This window comes from Suricata suricatta, chromosome 12 (assembly GCF_006229205.1).
Source record: "Suricata suricatta isolate VVHF042 chromosome 12, meerkat_22Aug2017_6uvM2_HiC, whole genome shotgun sequence".
Taxonomy (NCBI): domain Eukaryota; kingdom Metazoa; phylum Chordata; class Mammalia; order Carnivora; family Herpestidae; genus Suricata; species Suricata suricatta.
The window spans coordinates 93,628,193-93,640,950 of NC_043711.1; the positions used below are offsets into that span (position 1 = coordinate 93,628,193).

Sequence of the window (12,758 nt, forward strand, 5' to 3'; positions counted from 1 at the left end):
AGCTGCTGCGTGGGTGGGGTCCACATCGTGCACGTGACCGCAGCCGGGCACGAGGGTCCCGAGCTGTGCGGGTCTGTTTGTTCGGAATGTCCAAGTAGGTGAAGACACAGAAACCGAAAGCAAGTTAATGGCTGCTATGGGATGGGGGAGACATGACTGGGGGTCCCTTTTTGGGGGGATGGCAGGGTTTGGAACCAGACAGGCAGTGACACTGCACTGTAAGTGTGGTGCTTCTGAATCATAGACCTTAAATTTGTAGACTTTACCAATTTTACAAACCCCTTTTTAAAGTTGTAGCCTTTAAAATTGTAAAAATGGTAAATTTTGATGTGTGAACTTCACCTCGATTAAAAAAAAATGAAAAGACAGAATGTGGATATGAGATCATTAAATAAGGAGATTGAATCAGTTTCTCAGAACCTTCCTAACAACAGAAGTCCAGGACCAGATGGCTTCATTGGTGAGTTCCACCAGAAGTTCTAGAAGAATACCAGCCCTTCTCAAGCTCCTAAGAAATGGAGGAGGAGGGAACACTTCCAAACTCATTTCACAGGCCACGATGATGATACCAGAAACGGACAAGGACACAAGACAGAAGTACAGCGACTTTCCCTCACGAACGTACATGCAAAACCTCTCAACAAAAATATCAGCAGACCGAATTCGAGAGAAGGATCGTACACAGTGACAAAGTGGCGGATTGTTCCAGGGAGGCAAGAACGGCTCACCAACTGCCATTTAACGACACGAGGGAGAAAAACCGCACGACCATCTCAATGGGCACAGGAAATGCATTTGACAAAATTCAACGGCCATTTAGGATAAAAATCTGTCTGATGAGGAGGAGGTTAATATCCAAAATATATAAGAACGCCTACAATTCCATAGCAAGGAAAACCAGAACAATCGGACTAAAAAACCGACAGAGGACCTGAAGAGACAATTTCCCAGAGAAGACATCCCAATGGGCCAACAGGTACAGAAAAAGGTGCTCCCCACCGGGGAGATGCAAATGAAGACCACAGGGAGATACGGCTTCACACCTGTTTGCGTGGCTATCGCGAAACAGCCCAGAAATGACAAGTTCTTGGCGAGGATGTGGAGAAGAGGGAACTCACGGGCACTGCGGGGGGGAATGTGCATTGGTGCAGTCGCTGTGGAACCCGGGATGGGGGTTCCTCAAACACGAAAAACAGAACTGCTGTATGATCCATCAATTCTGTTTCTGAGCGTTTCTCTGAAGAAAACGAAAACACTGACGCGGGAGATCCGTGCCTTCCCCCTGCTGCATCCTATTTACAACGGCCGAGAACAGAAACGCCCGTGTGCGCTGATGGGTGAACGGTACAGCGGATGCGGAGCGTGTCCATGTGCGTGTGGGACGGAATATTATTCAGCCATAAAAAAGGATCAGTGGGCACCTGCGTGGCTCAGTTGGTTAAGTGTCCGACTTCAGCATAGGTCATGATCTCGCAGTCCATGGGTTTGAGCCCCGTGTCAGGCTCTGTGCTGACAGCTCGGAGCCTGCTTCAGATTCTGTGTCTCCCTCTCTCTCTCTGCCCCTCTCCTGCTTGTGCTCTGTCTCCCTCTCTCTCAAAAATAAAAGTTAAAAAAAATTTTTTTAAAGGATAAAAATTCGCTATTTGCAACAACACGGATGGACCTAGTGAGGTGTTATGCTAAAGTGAAACAAGTGAGAGAAAGCCACATACCACCTGATCCCACTTATATGAGGAATCTAAAAATAAGCCCCAAACAAGAAAAACCCGAGCTCAGAGATACACAGAACAGGGGGTGGGTTCCAGGGGCCATGGGGTCAGGAGTGGGCGAAATGGGTAAAGGGGGTCAAAAAGTGCACACGTGCAGATCTAAAACAAGTTGGTCCTGGGGATACCACGTACAGGAGGGTGACTGTGGCTTCATGACCCCGTACCGCATATTTGGAAGTTGCTAAGAGAGATCTTCAACGTTTTCATCACAGAAACAGTTTCTGTAACTGTATGATGATGGGCGTTAGCTGCTTACAATCATTTTGCAGTGTATGCAAATATCGAATCATTATGCTGCGTACCCAAAAGTAACACGATGTTCTAGGTCAAGTATACCTCACGAAGAAACAATAGTAGAGGCTAAAGAAAGCCCATTAATTTGAATCAGAAAAAAAGAGAATTGGTGGCGCGGTCTCCTGGATAGAACACAGAGCAGCGCGGGGGGCTCCTGGCTTCTCGTAGCTTCTCCACCTGTTCGGCCAGCAGTGAGCTGGATGTTGGCCTCGGCTGGGCAGGGACATGGGGCTCCCGGCCTTCCTTCACGTTCTAAGCTTTTCTTTTTTTTAATGCTTTTTTTAATTTATTATTTTTGAGAGACAGAGAGAGTGTGAGCAGGGGAGGGTCAGAGAGGGAGGGAGACACAGAATCTGAAGCAGACTCCAGGCTCTGAGCTGTCAGCACAGATCCTGAAGCAGGGCTCGAACCCACAAACCACAAGATCATGACTTGAGCCAAAGCCGGACGCTTAACTGACTGAGCCACCCAGGTGCCCCCTAAGTCAGCTCTTGAAAACAGGGTGTGCAGGCTAAAGCCAGAGCCTGGATTTCTCGTATCTTCTATATATTAAAAGACATTTTTCTTTTTTTGAGAGAGAGCGCAGAAGGGGGAGAGGAGCAGAGGAAGAGAGAGAATCGTAAGCCGACTCCATGCTCAGCACTGAGCTCAACAGGGGGCATGAGCCCAGGACCTTACCTGAGCCAAAACCAAGAGTCAAACATTCAACTGACGGACCCACCCAGTTGCCTCTAAAAGACAAATTTGATTAAGTTGCTAACATTTAACAAAAACGCGGGTGAGTAGTCACGGAGGTGTGCAGATTCTCAGCTGCTGAAGAGAAAATCAGAGAAGTGGCTGCCTGCTTTGTGCCCACAGGCCCGCACGGTTGGCCTGGGCAGGAGCTGAGGTTGCTCCTTTAGACAGGCGGGGTGTCTACTGTCCCCACCCCTCCCTTTTGTTTTAAAACTCTGCACACGTCACTCAGGTCCAGCTCTGCCACGCACCAGTCTGTAGCCCGCTTGGTGGTCCAAACGCACATCTTTCGGGAGGTGGGCCTGGGGCCCTGCACGGCCCCAGTGTCAGCTGTGCTCCCAGTGGCCACCAGGTGGCGCCCAAGGCACAAGAACTGGCTGGAGAGGGCAGCAGGCTGCCTCTCCCAGGTGGCTCCGGGAACCTGGGCGCCAGGATCTGCTCGAGCTGTCCCCACGCTTGGGGCAGAGGTTTCTATCTTGCAGCTCTGACTCCTTCTATCAGACTCACCGGGACTAAAGGATCTGGGGTCCAGGTTCGGGAGAGGCATTTCTTAGCAAAACCTTCGTCCTTTTCTGGCCCCAGGCAGCTCCCTCCTCTGCTGTTTCCTCCCTGAGTTAAGTCTCCCTGAAGCCCCAGTACCTGGGTCCCTGATGCACAGAGTCTGAACCGCTGTCCCTATGGGAGCAGGTCCTACCTGCCCACAATGGCAGTGAAACAGACACACCAGGTTCCTTCTGCCCTTTCTGTTTTGCTTGTGCAGGAATCAAGTGCTTCCTCTTCCTACCTCCAGCCCCAGCCAGAAACCCAGAGGTCCCCACGCTGTGGCCTAAGGGCTGAGTCTGGACCTCTGCCCAGTTTTTGTAAATAAGCTCCCAAGTCCACGGCTCTTTTTCTCGCTCCAGTGACAGAACTGAGAGGTTGAGAGAGACACTGTTTAGCTTGCAAAGCCTCAAATATTTACTCCCTGGTTCTTTACAGACCAGGCTGCCAGCCCGTGCGAACCTTTGCCTGGACTGGAAGCCATGCCGCTGGCTCTCCTGGCCTCCCCGGCCGTCCTGTGCCCCCTTTCCCCCCCCAGGTGCCGCTCCCCCACCCCGTGGGCTGGGCACGGGGGTCTTCATGCCCCCGTGGCCAAGAGCGTAGGCTCTGGACTCTGGCGGCCGGTGCAAGTCCCTGGCAAATGCGCACGGCGGACAGCGCGGCGGAGTCCTGAGCAGCTCTGCTCCCACCACGGTCCCTGCCTTAACGTTTTCCGCAGGACGACATGAACAGAATAGGGAAGTTTTCAGCACCCGGAAGCTGGCATCCAGCAGCTGCTCTGTGGATAGGGGGCTCCGGAGCTGTGACAGCCTCGTCCGAGGTCACGAGCTGGGCCCATCCCCCTCCCGGGGCTCTCTGGGGCTGGGCCTCCCAGGGCCTTCGTGCTCCCTCCTCCCAGACCTAGAACCTGAACGTAAACCTGTTCCTTCTCGACACTCAGCCCTCACTTACGTGTCAGCCCACCGCCCACTTTCTCCCTGGTCATGTCATTCCTTCATTTCCTCCACGAATTTGAATTTTTCGCGGACGGAAGTGGTCTTCCCGCCCCTCGTCTCATCCGCGCGGCCAATCATTCAACTCCGCAACCCCGCCTCTGGCACGTGATAGGGCCGAGCCTGCGTGGGTCGGCGTCCCGCTCCCCGCCCCGTGCAGGCCAGCTTGTCCCCGTGGACCACGGCGTGCGGGGGTCTGAGCTGCTCTAAACTGGGGTTTCCGGGCCTCAGAACTGCTGGCGTTTGAGGCCAGATAACCCCTTGCCGGGAGAGACTGTCCTGCGTGTTGGAGGATGTGCAGCAGCACGCGGCTCTGCCCCCAGGGGCCAGGAGCACCCCATCACACAGCTGGGACTGTCACTTCCTGTGGGGGCGGGAGTGCCGGGAGCCTGAGACGCCGGCTCCGGGCTGGCTGCTCCGAAAGGGACAGCAAGTGCCATGTTGGAGGCACTTGCAGGGGGTGGAATTGTGGGGCCAGAGAAAGAGGCTCGGGCCCCCAAGTTGGCTGCGTGACCTGGGCTTTCCTGTCCGTTACGAGGAGGATCACCCGTCTCCGACCCCGAGTTGCTGTGAGGTGCGTCTAAGACAGGAAGCCTTGAACGTGACGCTGAACTCCTGTGGGAACTTGGTGGAGAGTCCCAGCTGTTTTGATGCATTTTCTTTCCTCTGAGCAGTAACTGGGGGCGGGGTGGGGGGAGCCTGAGTCCCAGCTGCTCGCACTGTTTAAAGATCAGGCACCGAGCCGGGTGCGGAAGCAAGGGGACGGCAGCTATGTCATTCAGTCCGGAAACCGGTGGTTTTATTCGGCCACAGAGGGTTAACCTGACGGTCGCACGATGGGGGGAAGTGCGGTTGGAGGCAGGGCCCGGTCGCCCTGGAGGCGGCCCCTGCTCCTCGTCAAGGGTGTCCTCTGCCGAGGCTGGGGGGGGGTCAGGGGGCGGCTGCGGAGACCCCCACTGGACACCCCACCTCCAATTAGGCGACACTGGAGCACCGCTCAGCCTTGAAAAAGGAAGGGCGCGCTGCCCCAGGCCCCACCACACACAAGCCTTGAGGACACGGTGCTGAGTGAAACAAGCGAGTGTCCAGGACGGTCCCAGCACGATTTCGCGTACAGGGCGTCCCTGGCGCAGTCGGACGCACAGAGACGCAAAGGACAAGCGTGGTGGCCTCGGGGGGGGGGGGGCAGTTCCAGTTTCATGGGGACACAGTTTCGGTTTGGCAAGATGAGACGCAGCTCTGGGGGCGGACGCACAACCATGTTGTGCACTCAGAAATAGCTAGAGTGATAGACTTTCTGTGTGTTTTACAACACTTAAACAAAACAGCACCTCAGAACTACAATCTAATTAGGCTTTGGCTGTCCTTGGGTCAGGGGGCCAGCAGAGTGGGTGGCATGGGAAACTGCCTGGCTCTGGAGGGGACACTTCTGGCCAGCTGACCAGAGACCGAGGCCTCTGAGCACGTTCGAGGCACAGGTGCATCTTTCGGCGGCGGAGGGGGGGCCTGAACCTCCGAACGGGGCTATGACAGGGCCAGAGGGATGGCAGTTTGGCAGGAGGGTCTAACGGGACTTGGGTCCCGCTCTCCGCTTGTTGGCTTCCTGACTGCCCGTCTTCCCTAAGCCCTGCCAGGAGCCAGCCACGAGGCTCCCTCCCTTGGGATGGGGGCTCCTCCCCGCTCATCCGAAGGGCAGTCGACTCTCGTCACCGGAGGTCATCATGTTCTACGAGGTCACCCGAACACTGAGATGGCACACACCGAACCCCTGTTCCCATGGGGGAACGTGGTCCAGGGTCCCGAGAGCCTCTGGTCACGACACATTGGTCAATGCCCAGCACACGGCCTTTTTTCATGCGTGTTTCCGTTTAAAGACACCTCACTTAACACACACTGTGGTTTCCCGGCTGCAAACTCACGGCCACCACCGGATCTCGGGCCTGCAGTCACCTCGTCTAAGCCACATGTCCCCTCCTCGGGGCGCTGCTCAGCCTCCCTGTGCTTGGGGACCACGCGTGGGCCCCGGGCTTGCGGACGGCGGTGACTCGTGAGGGAACTGCCCCTAAGCACAGAGTGCCAGAGCCATGACGCCAACTAGATGTGCAGAGAGGACTTGCCGGGACCCGGTCCCACCTCAGCCGGGACGTGTGTGGGGGGAGAGACTCATACAGCTCTGGCCCCTGCGAGGGGCACGACCGGCCGAGAGGGCACCCCAAGTGCTGGGTTGGGGGCTACCAGCAAGCCTGAGCCGGGAAGACACGAATCCAGAGAACGAGGACCAGCTGTCTCAGATGCTCTCCAGGTCGCGTCCAGACCCGGCCCCCTCCTTCCTTCCCCGCCGCCCGGGGCCCCTCGCCAGGCCTCTCACTCCCGTCCCTGTCCCCTCACCTGGTCTGCCGTCCCAACGGCAGCTGGAGGGACCCTTGGAAACGCAAACCTGAGCCTGGCTCCTCTGCTCAGACCCATCCGGGGCTTCTGGTCTCGGAGGAAGGGCTCTGCAGACCCCTCTCCCGCCGCCCTCTCCCCTGCCTCTGTTCCTCCTCTCTGCAGCACTCGGCACACCGCCAAGTGACCCGTCCCCTTTGGTCCTGCCCTCGCCCCGGGGATGGGCGCCCCTGCTCCTGGAGGGCCGCCTGCGGGGCCGCCTGCCCCGAGGGAACGGGCTCCCCAGGCCCGATCCGCCCCGCTCGGCCAGGGCCGCCGCACTTACTCTTCTTGAAGAACTTCTTCCGGCGCCCGGCCAGGCCGAGCTTGTAGTCGCTGCCGCCACAGGCGCAGGCCTCGCCGCCCTGCCCGTAGTACTTGGGCACCAGGTTGGAGAGGGCCCTGCCCCCGAGCCGCGCGGGGCCCTTGCACTTGTGCAGCTTCAGCTTCCCCGACGCGTCCTCCACGCACTGCCACTTCTGCAAGATACGGCCACGGGCTCAGGCTCCGAGGCATCGGGGGCGTGGGCTCAGTACCCGAGAGCCGCTGCCCCGCGTTCCCATCCGCCCGGAGACGTGCCCCTCCCCGCTGCCCCCGCTGGGACAGTGTCAGCGCCGGACAGACACAGGTGTGGGGGCGGGGGGAGCACAGAAGAGGCCCCAGGGCTGACACCTGATGGCTGAGCACGAGCCCTGGCCCAAGGGAGGCACCAGGCTGGCAAGAGGGGGTGGCTGTTGAGACTGGGGTGCTGGAGGCCCCGGAGCCGTAGCTGGGGTGGGGCCTGGTGCCTCCCCCGCTGGCCCGGGGCCAGCCGCCACCTCCGCGCCCTCTTCCTTTGGTGTAAGCGATGCGCTCTGATGATCTGCTTTGAAGTCGCTGATACCTGCCACCACCCTGGGGCTGCCCGACCTCCAGTCTGGGGGGGGTGGTCTGACATTGGGGGGACAAGGGACCCTGGCTCAGAACTTGCTCCCGGTGGCTCGGAATGGAAATCAGAGCCTCTCTGGGATGTCCCGGCATGCAGCTCCGGGAGGGCAGGGGGCTTGCGAGCAAACGGAGGGGGCACAGCCGCGGGGACAGGTTGGTCCCCATTCTGGGTCCAGTGATAAGACGGAGCCGCCTGCTTGGCACCGGTGAGAAACCCACCCAGGTCGGCCTTGACAGCCCACAGGCTCTTGAGAAATGGGATCCGGGGGTGCCTGGGTGGCTCAGTCAGTTAAGCGTCTGACTTTGGCTCATGTCATGATCTCATGGTTCATGGGTTCAAGCCCCGCGTCGGGCATTGTGCTGACAGCTCAAAGCCTGGAGCCTGCTTCTGATTCTGTGTCTCCCTCTCTCTGTCTTTCCCTGACTTGCATTCTCTCTCTCTCTCTCTCAAAAATAAATAAACTTAAAAAAAAAAAAAGAAAGAAACGGGGTCTGAAGGCCCTGGTTTTACTTGAACTTATGGGGGAACCGGGCTCACATCTCCAGGCCTGAGTTACCACGGGGGAGGCTCAAAGTGCCAGCTGGCAGGCTGAGGCAGGGACACACATCCGACACCCCCGGGCAGCCGGGCGGCCCTCCTGCTTCCCGCCTCTGCGGCCCTCCCTGCCTCTCCCTCCCCTCCCCTCCCCTCCCTCCCCTCCAGAGCCCTCCTTGCCATCCAGGCCTCAGAAAAGCCGACTTCAGTCTCTTCCAACAGCAGCCCAGCCCCCGCCATTTCTAAATACTATTTGGTTGTAAATTTCCTAATATTTCTCTTGCAAACAACTCACTCTTTAAAAACCTTTCTTTACAAAGGCAATTTCCTGTTACTCCCATAACTGGGAGGCCAGCACAGAGAGGCTCCGGTAAAGTGAAGACAATGAAAATAACGGAGCGTCTGACTTCGTTAAGTGCTGTGCCAAGGCCCTGCGGCCACTGTCAAAGGGGCTGAGCAGGAGCCACCGAGGAGCTAAAGACACATTCACAACCACAGGCCCTTCCCCGATCCGATCAGGATGGAATCCCTTTCTGGGTGTCACCTGTGCCACCCGGCGTGACCCGGGGTGTCACTCATTAGCCAAACATCACAGCTGTGGCCCGCGGGAGGAGGCCCAGGCCGGGCTGCAGGGTGGAGGGGGGGCGGGGCCCGCACTCCTCACCTGGCCCAGCTGCTCGCACGCCGTCTGGTACTCGGCGCGCTGACACAGGTCTTTCACGCGCTGGTACTTGGGCAGGAAGTTCTCCTCCTGAGCGTCCGCTTTGTCGCTGTCCCTCCTGTGGAGCAGTTTGCTGTGGGGCAGAGAGCAGGACATGCGGCTGGCCTCTGGGCTGAGGAGGGGCCTGTGCGTGACGTCACCCCAGAGGACGCAAGTCCCTCCTCCGATTGTGAGGAGGCTTAAGACGTGCGGATTTGCTCAGAAGCCTTCCAAGTCCCAGGAGTGGGCGCTAAGTGAGAAAGGAACGTCATATGGGCGGGAGACTAGGTCTGAAGGGTCCATGCGCCCCGAGACTCAGATTCTGTGTCAGGCGCGGTGAACGGGCTTACTCGGTGTCTAGGGGCTGAGGACAGATATCCAGGCGAGTCACTGCTGGAAGGGACAGTAACAGCTGTGGCCTCTTCCCTGTCCCCCGCAGTGAGACCTTCAATGCCACGAAGCTGCTGGGAGCTTCTGGGACGAGCAAGTGGGGGGCCCTCCGATGCCCTGGGCAGTGGGAGGGGGGCCCTCCAGGGCCTGGCACTTACCCTCTCTCCACCAGGAAGGAGTCCCGCCAGACCCTCATCTTCTTCTTCAAGTGAAACCTGGAGGGGGAAAAAAAAGCATGCTTTCACCTTCTCAACGTGGGGCTCACGTGTCCCCCCATCTCCAAGAAGCAGGGATGGCACCTTGGTTCACAGTCAGCACAGACTCGGGGCTCCAGGGGCACTTGGGGTGCGTGGGCCTGGCGGGCGCCTGAGAGGTCTGGGTGCTCACACCCCACCCTGGGCTGAGCTGCATCCTCCCCGGAATGGGGATGTGAGTCTGGAGGCACCCCGGGGCAGAAGTGGCCGGGGTCCAAGGTTTTGGCGGGGGGAGTTTTCTTCTTTGAGCCTTTACAGCTGGGCTGTGTAATCTGAGTTTCCCAGGGAGAGACGTGGGCTACCAGAAGTTTCCATCCTGCCCCGGACTCCCAGGTGTCCTGGCTCCCAAGCCAGTGCCCCTGGTGCCTCGAATATGCCCATTTTACACCCATACGGCTCAGGAAACCTCAGTCAAGGGAGGAGGCTCGGGACGGGGGGGGGGGGGGGGCGAGGAGGGATCCCTCCCCCCGCCCCCACCCCAGAGGCTGCAACAGTCCGCACTTGGGGGGGGGGGGTCCGCCCGCTGGGCAGTCATGGTGCCGGCCACCAGAGGTCGCTGCTGCCATGCTGGTGCCCGCTGCTCCTTTCCTGTCTTCACCAGACTGTGCTCACCTTCCCACCCTGATTAGTTTCTGTTCTTGTTCCCAGTTCCTCTGGGCACCCGGCATATGTTCCCATCACACCGTGGGGCCCTGAGGCCTTCGAGCAGGGGGATGGAGAGGTCAGCCTCTAGCCGGAGTCTCCACGCCCAGATTGTAGAGACGTCCAGCAAGTCTCTTGACCTCTCTGGGACCCAGTTCCCAAATCGGCAAGATGGGATGGCAGTGACACCTGTCTCGCCACGTTCTGGTGGTGACTGACTCAGAGAGTCCTCTGCAGAGACCCTGGGGGGGGCCTTCTGGGGGGGGGGGTGGCCCTCGGGATGTGCTTCATCAGTGCCAATTCCTGTCCCTGTTACTATTTCAGATTTGACAAAGGCGGGTCCTCAGCTGGCCACCTCGGCCATAATCCGATGGGAAGGCGGGAATTTCGGGGGGCATCCTACCCTCCCACGGCAGGTAAGTGGCGGGGACAGGGGAACCCTCGAGCCCCAGCGGGGAGGCGCACCCCCTCTGAGACCCACACAGTGTGGCCTGGAGAGCCCAGCCCCGCCCCGTCCTCACCGGTTCACAGGCCGCTCCGCGTCCAGGAGCTTGAGGATGGACTTCCCGTCCATGTCCGAGGGGATGTCCAGGCCCGCGATGTCCAGGATGGTGGGGGCCAGGTCGATGTTGAGGACGATGTGGGGATTCCTGAGGGAGGCGGGGAGAATAGCGCTCGGCCACCCGGGGGGCAGTGCCCCAGCCTCGCTTGGGAGGAGGGTGGCCGGGGGGAGAGATGTTGCCAGAGGCTCATGCCCCACAGGTGGGGAAGCGGCGATGATGTCCCTCTCCCCCACCCCAGCCCTGCAGGCTCCCTTCTGCAGCTCCAGTTCAGCTGAGCCCCGCCTGCTGTGCACTCCACCCGTGCCACAGGCTCCCGGGAGTGCCCGGTCTCTGCTTGGCTGCTTCTGCCAGGAATGCCCTCCCTGCCGCCCACTGCCCGAACAGATGACCCTGGACCTGCCCCCAGGCCTGTCCTGAACCACCTCTGAGACAAACACCGGCCGCTGCTATTCTTGGCCCGGCAGGTGTCTGGCCTCAGGACCTTTGTCCCTGCTATTCCCTCTGCTGGAATGTTCCTCCTCCGGATGCCGGAGGAACACTTTCCCCCACTCCTTAGTCCTTTGTTCAGCAAGTACCAAGGAAGACCAGACAGACTCTGAAGGGGCCCCCGACCCCTGCCCTGCAGTGTTTGCACCTCTGTGCGACCCCCACCCCGAGGGTGGGCCAAACTGACAGAATATGGCGACCGTGGTTATGGTACCCAACATACAACTTCACCAGGCTGGCTGTCCCTGCCCCGGCTGACGCTGAAGGTCACCCACCCCCAGTGGGGACGCTAAGCATTCTGGGAGGTGGGCTGTGTGACTCCAGGTCCTCTGTTTACACTTGAACAACCTCATCAAGTGGGGAGGTGGGTCCTTCCCCGGTCGGGCTTCGGGCCCTGCTGAGTCCAGCTTTCCGCCCGGGCAGACGAGGCAGGGCTGGGCCCAGACTTCCGACCCGCGGCAACGGCCAGATGGCACGCGTGTGTTCTCGCCGAGTGTGGAATGATCTGTCACTGCAGCGTAGATCACTAACACAAGGCCCTTGCCGAGGACCCCTCCCTGCGCACCTGTCCCTTTGCCAAGGCAGTATCGTCCCCAGGTACCTATATTTGAGTCATTCGTCGGGCTGAGTGTCTGGTACCCGATTAGAATCTAATCAGAAGGCAGACACTTTCCTCCGTCTTCCTCACTTCTGCGTCCCCAGCCCTTTCACACTTAAAATACACAGTAGGTGCTCAATAAGTGTGAGCTTAGTGACTTTTGTTATTTATCCCTACCGGACATCTGTCACTTCTCCTGTTTCCTGTTGCTACCGGGGGCTGTGCCCAGTGTTGGTAAGTGACCTTAGGGGCGTGCCCACAGCAAGGGTTGGCCCTGTTGAATGAATGATGGCCGCGTGGGCACACTGGCCAGCAAGCCGGCTGGGTGTCCCCACCGCGTTCCCTGGGGCTGCGGGGCAGGGGCAGGGTCCTAGGGTTTCAGTTGTCTCTGACCCCTCCGTCCTCCTGAGCCCAGCACCTTGGGAGCACTGGACAGGGAGCGGGTGCTGGTGCAGCTGCTTGGTGGAAAGGCTCGGAGGCCCGAGTAAAGCCCGATAACGTGACCCGCAGGCAGGGGGAGCTGGAGAAGACTGCGGGCCAGTGGGCACAAGCGAGTGTCCCCAACGAGCCCCTGAGCTGGCCTGAGGGTGACAGTGGTCTCGCTCCCGAAGTCTGGGAGCGATGGAGAGGACAGCTTTCCCCGGCCAGCCGCGACTTCCTGCTTGGTGGCAACAGCACCCTGCCCCGTTCAGATCCCGCTACCCGATGTGCGTGGCCGGGTCCCTCGAGGTTCTCGGTCACCCTGGCTGTAGTGACAGGTTCGGGGATAGACACGTGACCCAAGTCAGGCGGGTGAGAGTCAGCCTTAGGCTTCTGTTCAAATCGCTGTAGGTTTCCTAACCTGGATGGCGGAACGTCGTGGGGAGTCTGCCACCGCGAGAGAAGAGCCTGCCTGGGAATGAAGCCAAC

At 59.2% G+C, this 12,758-nt stretch overlaps 1 protein-coding gene across 1 annotated transcript in view; it reads right to left on the bottom strand.

The window, feature by feature from the left end:
* The window catches only part of SULF2 (sulfatase 2), a 115,818-nt gene that overhangs the window by 6,031 nt on the left and 97,029 nt on the right, over positions 1 to 12,758 (bottom strand). The window contains exons 8-11 of the mRNA XM_029916171.1: positions 10,724 to 10,852; positions 9,465 to 9,521; positions 8,881 to 9,010; positions 7,041 to 7,233 (exon numbers count right to left, since the gene is read on the bottom strand). Coding sequence (XP_029772031.1) covers positions 7,041 to 7,233; positions 8,881 to 9,010; positions 9,465 to 9,521; positions 10,724 to 10,852 — 509 coding nt within the window. The remainder of the gene's footprint in view (positions 1 to 7,040; positions 7,234 to 8,880; positions 9,011 to 9,464; positions 9,522 to 10,723; positions 10,853 to 12,758) is intronic.